Source organism: Propithecus coquereli, unplaced genomic scaffold (genome assembly GCF_000956105.1).
Source record: "Propithecus coquereli isolate 6110/MARCELLA unplaced genomic scaffold, Pcoq_1.0 Scaffold65, whole genome shotgun sequence".
Lineage (NCBI taxonomy): Eukaryota > Metazoa > Chordata > Mammalia > Primates > Indriidae > Propithecus > Propithecus coquereli.
The window spans coordinates 5,232,022-5,245,338 of NW_012152507.1; the positions used below are offsets into that span (position 1 = coordinate 5,232,022).

At 34.2% G+C, this 13,317-nt stretch overlaps 2 protein-coding genes across 2 annotated transcripts in view; both read right to left on the reverse strand.

The window, feature by feature from the left end:
• LOC105822942 (lipopolysaccharide-responsive and beige-like anchor protein) overlaps window positions 1-10,260 on the reverse strand; it is a 587,311-nt gene extending 577,051 nt beyond the window's left edge. Inside the window, exons 1-4 of the mRNA XM_012660015.1 lie at window positions 10,113-10,260; window positions 9,516-9,696; window positions 6,447-6,568; window positions 5,886-6,003 (exon numbers count right to left, since the gene is read on the reverse strand). Coding sequence (XP_012515469.1) covers window positions 5,886-6,003; window positions 6,447-6,568; window positions 9,516-9,696; window positions 10,113-10,247 — 556 coding nt within the window. The 5' untranslated portion in view covers window positions 10,248-10,260. The remainder of the gene's footprint in view (window positions 1-5,885; window positions 6,004-6,446; window positions 6,569-9,515; window positions 9,697-10,112) is intronic.
• Window positions 10,261-10,324: 64 nt separating this feature from the next.
• LOC105822943 (lipopolysaccharide-responsive and beige-like anchor protein) overlaps window positions 10,325-13,317 on the reverse strand; it is a 114,380-nt gene continuing 111,387 nt past the window's right edge. Inside the window, exons 22-24 of the mRNA XM_012660016.1 lie at window positions 12,286-13,306; window positions 11,127-11,305; window positions 10,325-10,421 (exon numbers count right to left, since the gene is read on the reverse strand). Of these exons, the coding sequence (XP_012515470.1) occupies window positions 10,325-10,421; window positions 11,127-11,305; window positions 12,286-13,306 (1,297 nt within the window). The remainder of the gene's footprint in view (window positions 10,422-11,126; window positions 11,306-12,285; window positions 13,307-13,317) is intronic.

Consider the following 13,317-nt stretch of genomic DNA (forward strand, 5'->3'; position numbering starts at 1 on the left):
GGAAAGAGAGAAAATAGCTCATTTTTTTAAAGTAACACAATATAAAGAGATATGTCTTAATATATGTTATAAAAGTAATCAAATAGTAATTGTAACTACGAGAATAACTGATTATTTTTATTTCTAATCATAAAATTAAGATATGTAAACTATCACAATGACAACTGTGCTAAAAGACATACATCCAGGAGAAAAAATTGAGGCTATCACACACAGAACAGGATTGCCAAAATAATTACTGAGAATATTTTTAACAATACAGACAACCACATGAAAATATAGTGTTTGCCAGACAGAAAAAGACAAACTAGATTGACTTCTTGAAGGGGCTCGGATTTTATACTAGCCCTACAGTCACCTATATATCTGTACATTAATAACCTCTTAATCTAGTCAAATTCTCCATCTTCAAGGGGATCCTACCCACATAACTATCTGATAACTTTTCAAACTAGGTTTGAACTTATTTAAAGAAAAAACTCAAATCTGTAAATCAAATCCAGAAAACTAAAGACACCTCAATTAGAAGGTAACGCTTAAAGTAAGAAAACAAGGAACATTGTTGCCTAGCAGATCAATACAGGCATACTTCAGAGACACTGTGGATTTGGTACCAGACTACAGCAATATAGCAAGTCACACAAGTTTGTGGTTTCCCAATGCAAACAAAAGTTATGTTTACACTATACTGTAGTCTATTAAGTGTGTAATAATAGCATTATGTGTAGAAAAAACAATGAACATACTTTCATTAAAAAAAATACTTTATTGCTAAAAAATGCTAACAATTATCTGAGCCTTTGGTGAGTCATAATCTTTTTTTCCTGGTGGAGGGTCTTGCCCTTGCCTTTCAACTAAATATGTTATTAAATAACATTAATATGTTTCAATTAAATATGTTAAAAATGTTGATGGCTGCCAACCAATCATGGGGATTGGTTGCTGAAGATTGGGATTGCTGTGGTAATTTTGTAAAGTAGGATAACAAAGAATTTTACCACATCAACTGACTCTTCCATTCACGAAAGATTTCTCTGTAATATGCGATGCTATTTGATAGCATTTTACCCACACTAAACCTTCTTTTAAAATTTGAGTCAATCCTCTCAAACCCTGCAGCTGCTTTATCAACTAAGTTTATGTAAAATTCTAAAGCCTTTGTGGGTCATTTCAACAATGTCAACAGCATCTTCACCAGGAATACATTCTATCTCAAGAAACCACTTTCTTTGCTCATCCTTAGAAAGCAAATACTGGCCAAGCACACTGGCTCACACCTGCAATCCCAGCATTTTGGGAGGCCAAGCTGTGAGTATCACTTGAGGCCAGCAGTTCGAGATCAGCCTGGGCAAAATAGTTAAGAAGACCCCAATTATACAAAAAATAAAAACATTAGCAAAAAACAAAAAAAGGAAGCAAATCCTCATCCCTTCAAGTTTTATCATGAGACTGTAGCAATTCAGTCACATTTCAGGCTCTACTTCTAATTTAAGTTCTCTTGCTATTTCTACCATATTTGCAGTGACTTCCAACACTGAAGGGAATAAACCCCTCAAAGTCATCCATGAAGGTTGGAATCAACCTCTTCCAAACTTCTGTCAATGTTGATGTATTGACCTCTTCCCATGAATCACAAATGTTCTTAATGGCATCTAGAATGGTGAATCCTTTCCAGGGGGTATTCAATTCACTTTACCATGGCAATGGTACATATGTATTACTTAAATAATAAGATGTGAAAGTCAAAATGACTCCTTAATTCAAGAGCTGCAGAAAGGACATGTTAGCAGGCATGAAAACATCATTAATATCCTTGCACCTCTCCATCAGAGCTCTTGGGTGACCAAACGCACTGTCAATGAGCAGTAATATTTTGAAAGGAATCTTTTTTTCTCTGCAGTAGGTCTCAACAGTGGGCTTAAAATATTCAGTAAACCATGCTATAAAGAGATGTGCTGTCACCTAGGCTTTGTTGTTCCATTGATAAGAACACAGGCAGAGTAGATTTAGCATAATTCTTAAGGGTCCTAGGATTTCCAAACGGTAAGTGAGCATTGGCTTCAACTTCAACTTAGAGTCAGCAGCTGCTTAGCCCCTAATAAGACAGTCAGCCTGTCCTTTGAAATTTTCAAGCTAGTTATAAAGTCCTATGTGACATCTTCTTTCAACAGAAGACTGTTTCATCTACATTGAAAATCTGTTGTTGAATGTAACTACCTTTATCAAGGATCTTAGCTAGATATTCTGGATAACCTGCTGCAGCTTCTACATCAGTACTTACTACTTTATCTTACATTTTTATGTTATGGAGACAGTGTCTTTCCTTAAACTTCATGAACCAACCAACCTCTACTAGCTTCCGACTCTTCTTCTATACCTTCCTCACCTTTCTCAGCCTTCACAGAATTGAAAAGAGTGAGGGTCTTGCTCTGGATTAGGTTTTGCCTTTAAGTGAATGTTATGGCTGGTTTGATCTTCTATTCAGACCACTAAAACTTTCTACATATCAGCAGTAAGGCTGTTTTACTTTCTTATCATTCATGTGTTAACTGGAGTAGCACTTTTAATTTCCTTTCAGAACTTTTCCTTTGCATTCACAACTCGGCTAAATGTTTGGCACAAGAGGCGTAGCTTTTGGCCTATCTAGGCTTTCAACATGTCTTCCTCACTAAGCTTAATCATTTCTAGCTTTTGATTTAAAGTGAGAGATGTGTGACTCTTCCTTTCACTTGAATGTTAGAGGCCACTGTAGGATTATTAGTTGGCCTAATTTCAACATTGTTGTTACACAGGGAACAGAGAGGCCCAAGGAGAGGATGAGGGATAGGGAAACCACCAGTTGGTAAAGCAGTCAGAACACAAACAACATTTATCAATTAAGTTTGCTGTCTTATATGGGTGTGGTTCATGGAGCCCCAAACCAATTACAATAATAACATCAAGATCATTAACCATGTATCACTATAACAGATATAATAATAATGGAAAAGTTTGAAATATCATGAGAATTACCAAAATGCCACATAGAGACACCAAGTGAGCACATGCTGTCAGATAAATGGCGCTGACAGAACTACTTGACGCAGGGTTACCACAAACTATCAATTTGTAAAAATGCAATATCTGTGATGACCAATAAACCAAAAAACAATAAAATGAGGCATGCCACTAAACGAAAACTAACAAAATAGACTCTATAGTTCAGAGGTTAGAGCACTGAGCTTGTATTTAATGAATAGAAATGAATGGTACAAATGAGAATAAAAGTTAATAATCAGTGTCAAAAGTTTTAGATACAATCAATATCAGGAAAAAATAAGATATCAGGCTTTACCTGAACATATCCACTTAATGCAATTCTCAAACATATCTGCAACCTGACAAAATCTATGGTATTTTGTAGGTTCACGTGTAACAACTTCTTTGTTTTGTTGGAAAAGATAAATGTACACTTTTTCCTTTTTTATTAACCATCTCTTTTCTCTAGACGTGCCCATGTCTGCCACACAGTTCTACCATGTATTGTAACTGCTGCTAATGATATTAGTATTAAAAATATAGCTAAATAATTTATTTGATCTTAACTTCTTAATCTGTTATGAATTATTTATGCCTATCTAAAGCCTTATTTAGCCTATTAAATATGTTTAATGCTTATTAACTACTATACTATACGAAATTTATAATATATGCCTGATTGCTGACTCCAAATAAAAAATATTCTATAAATCTTTATATCTAAATCCTAACTCCTGAAACAGAGTTGTTTTCAATTATAGCTGTCATTCATTGAATACTTACTTAAGTCATGCACTGTGCTATATACTTTATATATATTCATTAGCAAATTTGCACAAGATGAAGTTTAGAGAAGTATATTACCAAAGGGTATATAGCATGTAAAAAAGCAAATCTGAACTCAGATTAGAGTGATTAAAAACCTTAGCTCTTCTCCTCAGGGTAATCGTTTCTTTTTACCTTCAGTCTTAGGTCATTTTCTTTTTCATCAAAGGTCCCTTACGCTAGAAGAGGCTAAACTCAGGGAGGTGGTTAGGAGAATAGAGTCTTTTCTTTTTTCTAAAACTCCTATAAGGTGAATATATAACTTTTATAATTATAAAATATGCAAAATCATCTATTACTTTCAGTAATCATATGGTAAACAAAACAGATATTTTGATTCTGTTTCCAGTTACTGTGATATAATAACTGGTTAAGAAGTTCTGCAAAAGCCAAATCACACAGAGGCAGTGTGAGGAGTTTGGATTTCATTTTAAGTGCTATAGGAAGGAAGCTATTAGAGAATTTTGAAAGTAAAGAGTAACATCATGTATTCTAGATTTTGAAAGGCCATTCTAAGAATTACAAAGTTATGGGGCAATAGACTCAGAACCTGCCCAATGAAAGAAAATGAGGAGACAAGAAAGCAGCAACATTTGGTCCCAGAATGGACCACGGTCAAAGGGTTCTGTGGAAAAAAAAAGTTGATGGTTTCTTAATTAAAGGAATAATAACAGGTATTAAGGAACTGAGATATAGGGAAGCAATATAGCCTTGTGGTTAAATCAAAATTTCAAAAATCACAGCCTGAGCACAAGACCTTGTCTCTACAAAAAATAGAAAAATTAGCCAGGCATGGTGACATGCATCTGCAGTTCCCAACTACTCCAGAGGCTGAGGCAAGAGGGTCCCTTGAGCCCAGGAGTTTGAGATTGCATCAGCTATGATGACACCACTGCACTCTAGCCCTGGGTGACAGAGTGTACTCCTGCCTCAAAAAAAATAAAATAAAATAAATAATTGAAGAATCAAATTGCCTAGGTCCTAAACTCACTTCCACCTCTTACTAATTATATGACCTTAAGCACAATAACCAAATATTACTATCTTCCTCATAGGATTACTGTGAGAATTAAATGTGACAATACATATACAGCACCCAGTATTATGCTTAACACACAGTACGTATTCAATACCTATTAAGTAGTGATAGTATTCCAAATTCTATACATATATAAAAACCCAGTCAAGAACTCAAGAAAGCACTAAACTACTAGAGAAAGAAGAGGGACAAATAAAAATTGAGATTATAAACTTTATAAGGAATATATATTTTATATTTAGAGCACAGAATACTAAATGTACAGTAAGTGTTCAACAAATACTTAGTAATGATAGTACTTCAAATGCTGATAAATGGAATTACAAATGATTTTTATTTTCATCCTTACACTTTCTATATGACTTTAAAATTCTACATGAAAATCTGTCATATCCTGTATCAAAATCAGCTAAAACAAAACTGTTTTTCGTCTTTAAAAAATTAAACACACCACACTGAGGACAACATTTCATTGTGCACCTTCTTATCACATTAGAATACCTTTGAGGGAAAAATATCCAACATTCAGTAAATAATATGCCATTCAGAAGTTGAGCATTTCATTACATTTGGAGCATGGATTCTGGAGTTTTGAGACTGCTGAGTTTGAATCCTGACTCTTATCATTTACTAGAAACATTAGCCTGGACAAATTACTCAAGCTTTATGTACCTCAGATTCTTCATCTATAAAATGGTAATTACAAAGGTACACAGCTCAAGAACCTGTTGTACTTAATGAGTATATGTTAATATAAAGTATTTACACACTCATTATGTAACAATGCATTATTCTTCTTGGTATCATTACTCTGATCTATTAGCTCTCATTATATAGATAATCCTACATAATATTCAAAGATTCTAAAATCATTGTCAAAAGAAATGGTTTCTAGAGCTCCCTATCACTACTGGACTATTTTATATCACAAAGAGTTTTCACTCTCAATACTTGGGCCTAAGATGAAATATGTATCAACTAAGAGAGCATGTGCAAGAAATACTGTGACTTACTATGTCTCTGAAAACAACAGCCCTAAGTCGATTAATATCCATGTCTTGTAGAAGCCGATCAAGATCTCTTACTGGAAATATACCACCCATCACAATGTCCACTGGACTCTATTTAAGATAAAAAAATATATATGTGTAACACAAACACACATTACACAGATTTCTAAAAAAAAATAAACATAGTATTCCAAGAACCAGAAAAGCAGAGCTATAACATTTCTTTTCCCACTTTGTTTCCGCATGTATGTCTACTTTTGGAGAGGAGAGGGTGGAAGAGAGTCATGCAGGAAAAATTGACATATTTGAAGGAAAAGGTATCACAGAAATAAGAAAAGTAAACGTTTGGAAAAGTAGACAAGATTAAGTATAAACAAATCTTTACTGGATATTTAAACACAAATATTTGAATGTTATGTCCACAGTCTAAAATAACTATTTTAGGATCTCTGTCAGATTTATTTAACTTTATGTCAGAATGAACAAGTAATTTAAGACCTTAATTGAAAAATAAGAGTATGCTTTTTAAAAATATAATTATACTGTCTACTTACCTTTGCTGCAGATTTCCCCAAAGGAATAAAGCTTTGCATTGTTTTCAAGCCTTTATCTCCCCTTGTTTTCAGTTGTGCATGCTGTTGACACTCTAAGCAATTCCTTACTGCTACTGCACACACTATAATGTAAGGAAAAGATTGGGAAAGAAAAGAAAATTACATTTAAGATTATAGAACAGATAAAAATCATCTACACAATATGATTTATGTAAGATATTATTCAAAATAGATTACCTTTGGCAAATTCCTAAAATGTCCGTAGATTTTATGACCTATTTGTTCTCTGATATTGTTAGCTTCCCTGTTATGGCCCTGCTAAGATCTCGGGAGGCATTATTGCCTAGTGGTCTATATTTTAGGGTCTGCTTAAAGAGAATTAGTTCAGGAATCTAAACAATAGGCTACTATTTCTTAGATCTCAATTAAGCTAGCTGGGGCAATCTTTTATTAAGAAAAATATAGAGAAGAAAAGAATTGAAAGAACAGTAGAAGAAAAAAGAGCAAATCGCATTGCCATGAACTAGTCTAGGATAATAATCTTCTATTCTCGTCATTAAATTAAATTAGTTAAACTGGAAACCTTCATGTTTTTCTTATATTGTATCATTAGAGCATGACACTAATTGAGACTGATGAAGGTACAGCATTTACAGGAAGTTTTATTTATCTAGCATTTACTGGCTTTCATTAAAACTGCTTAGAAAGTAGGGGAAAGAGAAGAAAATTTCATTAATATACAGTCCAAAAATTACCTCTCTAAAGCTCCCGCAAATCAGGCAGTTAGGTTATTTTAAATGACAAATTAGGTCATGCACACTTGTCTATGAATTGTTTGATACCAGGTAATCATCTCAATTCCCAATCAAATCTGTAGCACTCAAAGTATTTGAACTGAACAAGGATAGAGGAGTAAATGAGAAACAAAATAGCAAGCTTAAGTGGGGATTTTAAGTATCTCCAGCCTATCATCTGGCTAGCAGAGGTAAGAATTTAGATAGGAAAGTGTTCAGAAAGGAACCAAAAGAGAGCAACAATTAAGTTGGAAGAAAGGAAAGAAGGGATGGGGGAGCGAGAGAGAATGTGGAATGCAACTTTGTCAAATTTGGTAGCAGGGCCAGGAAAATATTATAACTTTTTGTACCACTTTTGTCACAGGTTGCATAAAATCAAATTCAGGTCTGCATTACAAAGTTTAAACCACACCACATTTCCTAGTGTCAATCAGTCTCAACAATACAGGTTACTCTTACTGTTGCCATCCTACTTTCTAACCCCCAACCTCTGAAAACACCAGGAATGTGGAGACCAGAGATTAAACATTTGGATTATTCACCTAGACTACCATGCTCTATGAAGTGATCTTGGACACTTTCCAAGTCTCGTTTGTATATATTAACATAAGAACAGTTTAGGCCAGGCGTGATGGCTCATGCCTGTAATCTCAGCATTTTGGGAGGTCAAGGCAGGAGGACAGCTTAACACCAAGAGTTTGAGACCAGCCTGGGCAACTGAGCAAAATTCTGTCTCAAAAAAGAAAAAAAAAAAAAAAAGGAACAAAGAATGCTGGGGTAGCTTGAATTATCTCTTAATTCTTTTATACAGCTATGAAAATAAGGAAGACAGAGAATTTCTCTAGCTTCTAAATCTAATGATTCTTGAGTAAAAGTGAAGGATTTCTGGTATAGCCTTGTAATTTTTAATTCTAGAAACGTACTCCTTCTAGGAAAGTGAAAAGGTTTTGAAAATAACATATACAAAAGCAGTAAGTTCTAAATATTTTAATTACATAACTAACAGAAAGTTTAAAGAGGTATACTACAACAGAAAGAGTAGCACTGGTTAGACAAAATTATAGTATTCAAATTCCAACTTCACCTATTACAGCTTTTTAGCTAGAGGTAAATTTCTTAATTTCTCTGATCTTCAATTTCCTCATGAATAAAAAGAACAAAATGATTACTGACTCACTGTGAAAATCAGCAATGACAAATGACAGTAACCAATAAATGATAGCTTTTGTTATGCTCACCAATTTGAATCTTTCTTAATTAAAATTTTAAAACAACTGTCTATAGTTATAACAAGTTCTTTAGAGCATCCTAGGTCTAAAAGTACTTTGACTAGCATTTTGAATAAAAAGAATAATTGTACCAAAAAGTCTACGTACAGGTATATATTAGTTTATGTAACAGATAGTCTTACTAAATATAGAAAAATGTTTAATTAACTAATTAGGTTTTCTACTTCTGATGTTGTATTTTCATAGGTCCTTCACTTTTGATCTGTCTTCCTACGGCCATGGTTCCTAATGGTTTGCTTCCATTTCTTGGAGCTCCTCTTCTCACCATCTTCCCTTCATTTAATAAGCATATCATTTAACAAATTCCCTGCATGTAATTTAGAACTATGTACAGGGAACCTTGTGCAAAGAAAAAAAAATTTTTGCTTCCCTAAGGAAGGCCAGTTAACACTAAAATGTCATTTCACATATTTTTACTTTTACAGGAGATTCTGTTCTTCTAGGAAAAGAACAGAGATTTAACGGTTTTTATTAACTGCTTTAACAAAGTACCACAGCTTATTTGAATAAAGACGGTTCTTGAATCATGCTAATTTAGAATCTTGTTATTCAAGTGTGCTTATAAGAGGAGCAGCATCAACATTACCTGGGCCTTGGTAGACAACTTTAGGCCTCACCCCAGACCTATATAATCTAATCTACATTTTAACAAGATCCTCAAGTGATTCGTGTTTATGAATCACCTTACAATTTCAGAAATACTACTTTAGAGCAAAAAGAGGTTGGCAGAGGAGGGGATTGCTGACCAGAATCACCTTCGTATAATATATTTTTCAAAATATGTCCTTCTCCCCCTATCCAACTTGGCAACTACTACTATGCATAATACATAATACATAATACAAAATACACTAAAAAGTAGCCATATGACAAACTGGCTAGCACATATTTTCTCACCAACAGAAAAAAGATAATTTTCAATTTAATCTCTGAATTATTGAAAACTTTTAAAGTAAATTCCTATTTATTGGGTTTTAACAGCTCACCCAGTCGGAGACACTGCCGCAAAATTCCTCCAGATGACATATTTTTTTCAGCTTCAATTTCAGTAAAGCCAAGAGAACTTGCAAATATAAGCACATCCACAAGGCTAATTAGCCTCTGCAAAAATGTCACAGAGGCTTCTATCGAAAGGCCTTGAGTAGGTTCAATATTCTCCAGCTCATGCTGTAAGAAATAAGGTTTGACATTTACATCTATATTCCGAGAAAAATTTAATTTTACCAGATATTCCCCAAATTTCTAAATTTTGTTAAGAGGTTTGGTTTTCAGAAATCTAGTACAACAGAGGTGATTTCCTTATTTCATCAAAAAAAAAAAAAAAGGTCAATGGTAACATACAGGTGAAACACTGTCAACCATATTCTTCACTAGCTGACTCATCCCTACGGAATCAACATTTTTTTTAGTCCCTTCATTCCTGGAACAGATTCTAAGGTCCTTTCAAGTAATTGTAAAAGATCCTGTTGCTTTTGATTTACAGCACCTATGTTGCATAGTAACCACCACATTCAAGTTTTAGTCACAAGGATGCATAACACTCATGTTTTCACACCAATTTTATATAGTAATTAAGTCCTTACTGTAGCCGATGTAGCAGCTGAAAGCAATGGCAGTATACCCCCACAAGCCATGACCATATTGTCCATCACTTGAGAGATGAGATGAATTGTGTTGTGTACAAAGATGACATTATCACTGCTATTCACGAAGTCCATAACTGTCTTTGTTGAATGGCTGTCCAAAGATAAATGATGTTTACTGATAAAGCTAAAGAAAGGAAACCACAGTTTGCCTACTTGAGGGGAGGGAGGATAAGAAGGTGCTTGTGCTTCATCTTGAAAACTGAAGAAAGATAATGATGCAGGAGGCATACTGGGGGTGTATACTTCCTGAGAAGAAACAGACCATTCCATATCAGCAGTTACTATCCATGCCCTCCTTCAGTGCTGAAACATACATACTATGCATTTTACACTTGATATAAAAAGTTGAAGAAAATTATCCTTTACTGGGAACAAAATTGAGAATTCACGAGGCAAAAAACTAGGAGGTAAACGATGGTAAATGTGCTATTGGAAATGAATTTTCTACTAACATTTTCTTAGGTAATGCCATAAAATGCTTCTGAACAGAAGAAGAGTCATGTACAAATAAAAATAAATTAGGCACTTTTAAAATCATAAACCATACAATGAAGGATAATCTAAAATATACAGATTTTTTAATGCTAAAAACACATTGGAGACATGGATAATGTTATACTTACCACAATTATTTTTTAGCACATCCAGGAATAAACCCACGTGTAGACCTACCTCCTGGTGAATTCCATGCTATAAAATATGCTACAAGAAATCTTCAGCAAATTTTTTACATGACAGAAATCTCTGATTTTCAAGTTTTTGTAATCTACACAGGGATTCCATTCTTATAATGGAGAATAAAAATTAATACAGTAAAACCCTGCCATAGAATAATTTATATTCTACTTTCTAACCAAATGTCTGAAATTAATTACAAAATATTTACATAAACTTCTTTGAATACAAAGACCAGGTTTATACGTATCTTCTAAAATAAACAAATGGACAAACCTTCTCCACATCTGTACATCTGTTTCTATTGAAAATAATAGATCAGTGAGCAAACGTTGATGCATTTGAGACCACTTGAACTCAGGAATACGAAACATAGTAGATCTGGAATCCCTCCTTTGTCCATTAACTGCATCTGGTGCTATTTCTTGCCCTGGTTGCTCCTGTTGCCTTGACATCTAACACAGAAAATTTAAAAGTAATAAAATTAGTTCAACTTCAAAGGAAGGCATTAGAAAAGTAAATAATTTAGTAGCTTCTATGCAATTCATCTAATAATCACATTTTAAGACACTAAATAACCAAATTAGAGAGAGAAAAACTATCAATGAGTAATACTAAAATAATAGTTTAGTTCATTTAAACAAAGTTACCAAAATGCTAAACTACCACAATTCAACATTAATTAGCTTGGAACCATGTAAGTATTACCACTATGTAGCAAAGAATGAAGCAGCACTTCTAAGTTTTGAATCTTAGTGTAAAAGAAAGGCGGTATTTATAATCCAGGCAATAATTGGATTATAAAGTGGCCAGAATGAAGAATGAACAAAAATAAAGACAATATAATGAAAAATAAACCAACAAAAAAAAAGGAAGGACAGAGAGAATAAGAACTGAATAAAGTGGAAAATGACAACATGCTACCAACCCTTGTCTCATGAGTCACTCTGAGATACTGATAGAGGAGAAGGCTGTGCCTCTAAATCTCATAAAGGCTCCTCTCTCTTACAGACCTTATGGTACAATTTTAAACCACAAAATTTTGTAATTAAAGTTATACACTGGCAGGTAGGTAGCCCTAGATTTTGTTGGAAAACTAATGTACTATGGCCAGGTTAATCAAATAAAAGGTAAAATGCAAATGTTTCCAATATTTGCTTTATAAACTAAAATAATACCAATCCTGAAACTTGAAAGTGGTAACTTTTAGTAATGCTGTGGTAGAAATAATAATAAAAGCTGCCACTTAATGAACTCACACTAACTGCCAAACACTGTGCTAACGATCGGAAATAAAATCTTTACGTTCATTACATTTACATAATTGCAAATAGGATATGAACCCAATCCAAAATAAAATAAAACGCAAATATACACACTGGCTCTATTTTAACTCAGTGCAAATACACTTCAAGAAGACAATATATATAATTACCTCAAGCACAGGTCGATGAGGCTGAGGTGCTTCCATGTTTGTACTGGCCTTCAATTCCAGTCTCTCGGTATCTGTAGCAACACTGGAAACATCCAACTTGGCAATCTTTTGCTCGGAAGTAGCAAAAGCCTCGAAGGTATTAGCATGACAGTCATTAATTAATTTGGTTTCTCTAGCAAGGTTAGTTGTTTTCTTTCCTTCCTCCAGCATCTGACCAGTATCTGATTGTACAGCTGTTTCAGAAACAGTAGTTTCTGGTGAAGTAGCTGAAGACGCTGATGCTGTCATAGTCACGATTCCAGAATCTTTAGAATCTTGAGTTTCAGTATCAGTTTGCATTTTAGTAACAGGTTCTTCCCCTTGAAATATTAATTTGTTATCATTGTCAAACATTTGCAGTCTTTCACTGGCTTCAGATGCAGCTGGAGATAATCTATTATCTTGGAGCTGTGTGGGTAGACTGGCTTCTTCAGTGGGACTACTTTCTACTTTCAGTTCCACATAATCATCATCTTCCTCTTCCTCCACTATAGACTTATCCAAGAATTCTGGTACCTCTAAAGCATCCTCTTCTGAAGGGGAACTTACAGAAGCAGTTACTTCACTGATGGAAATTGTATCTTTGCCAGTTGTTTTAAAAGAATTAGAGGAAATACTCACAGCTTCTGTTACGTCCGAAGATACTTGTAAATCACCCACATTCATTGTCTCATCTGTCAGTGTTTCTTCCAAAGTGACTTCATGCAGTAACTCCTGATTTTCTTGCTCAGTTTTCACTTCTTCATCAGATGTATTATGAGTTTGCAGTTGAATGCTGGATGCACATTCTATTGAACTTGTCTTCTCAACACTTGAATTTTCATCACTATTTCTAGTGAAATGAGGATAGACAGAAGAATCTTTTGTATCTGACTGCTGAGACCCTACTGAAACATTAACATCCCTGCCAATGCCAGAGACTGCTTGAACTGGACTTGAAGAATATGGCCCTATTTCTTCATCAACTTTTCCCTGCTGCTCTCTAAATATATT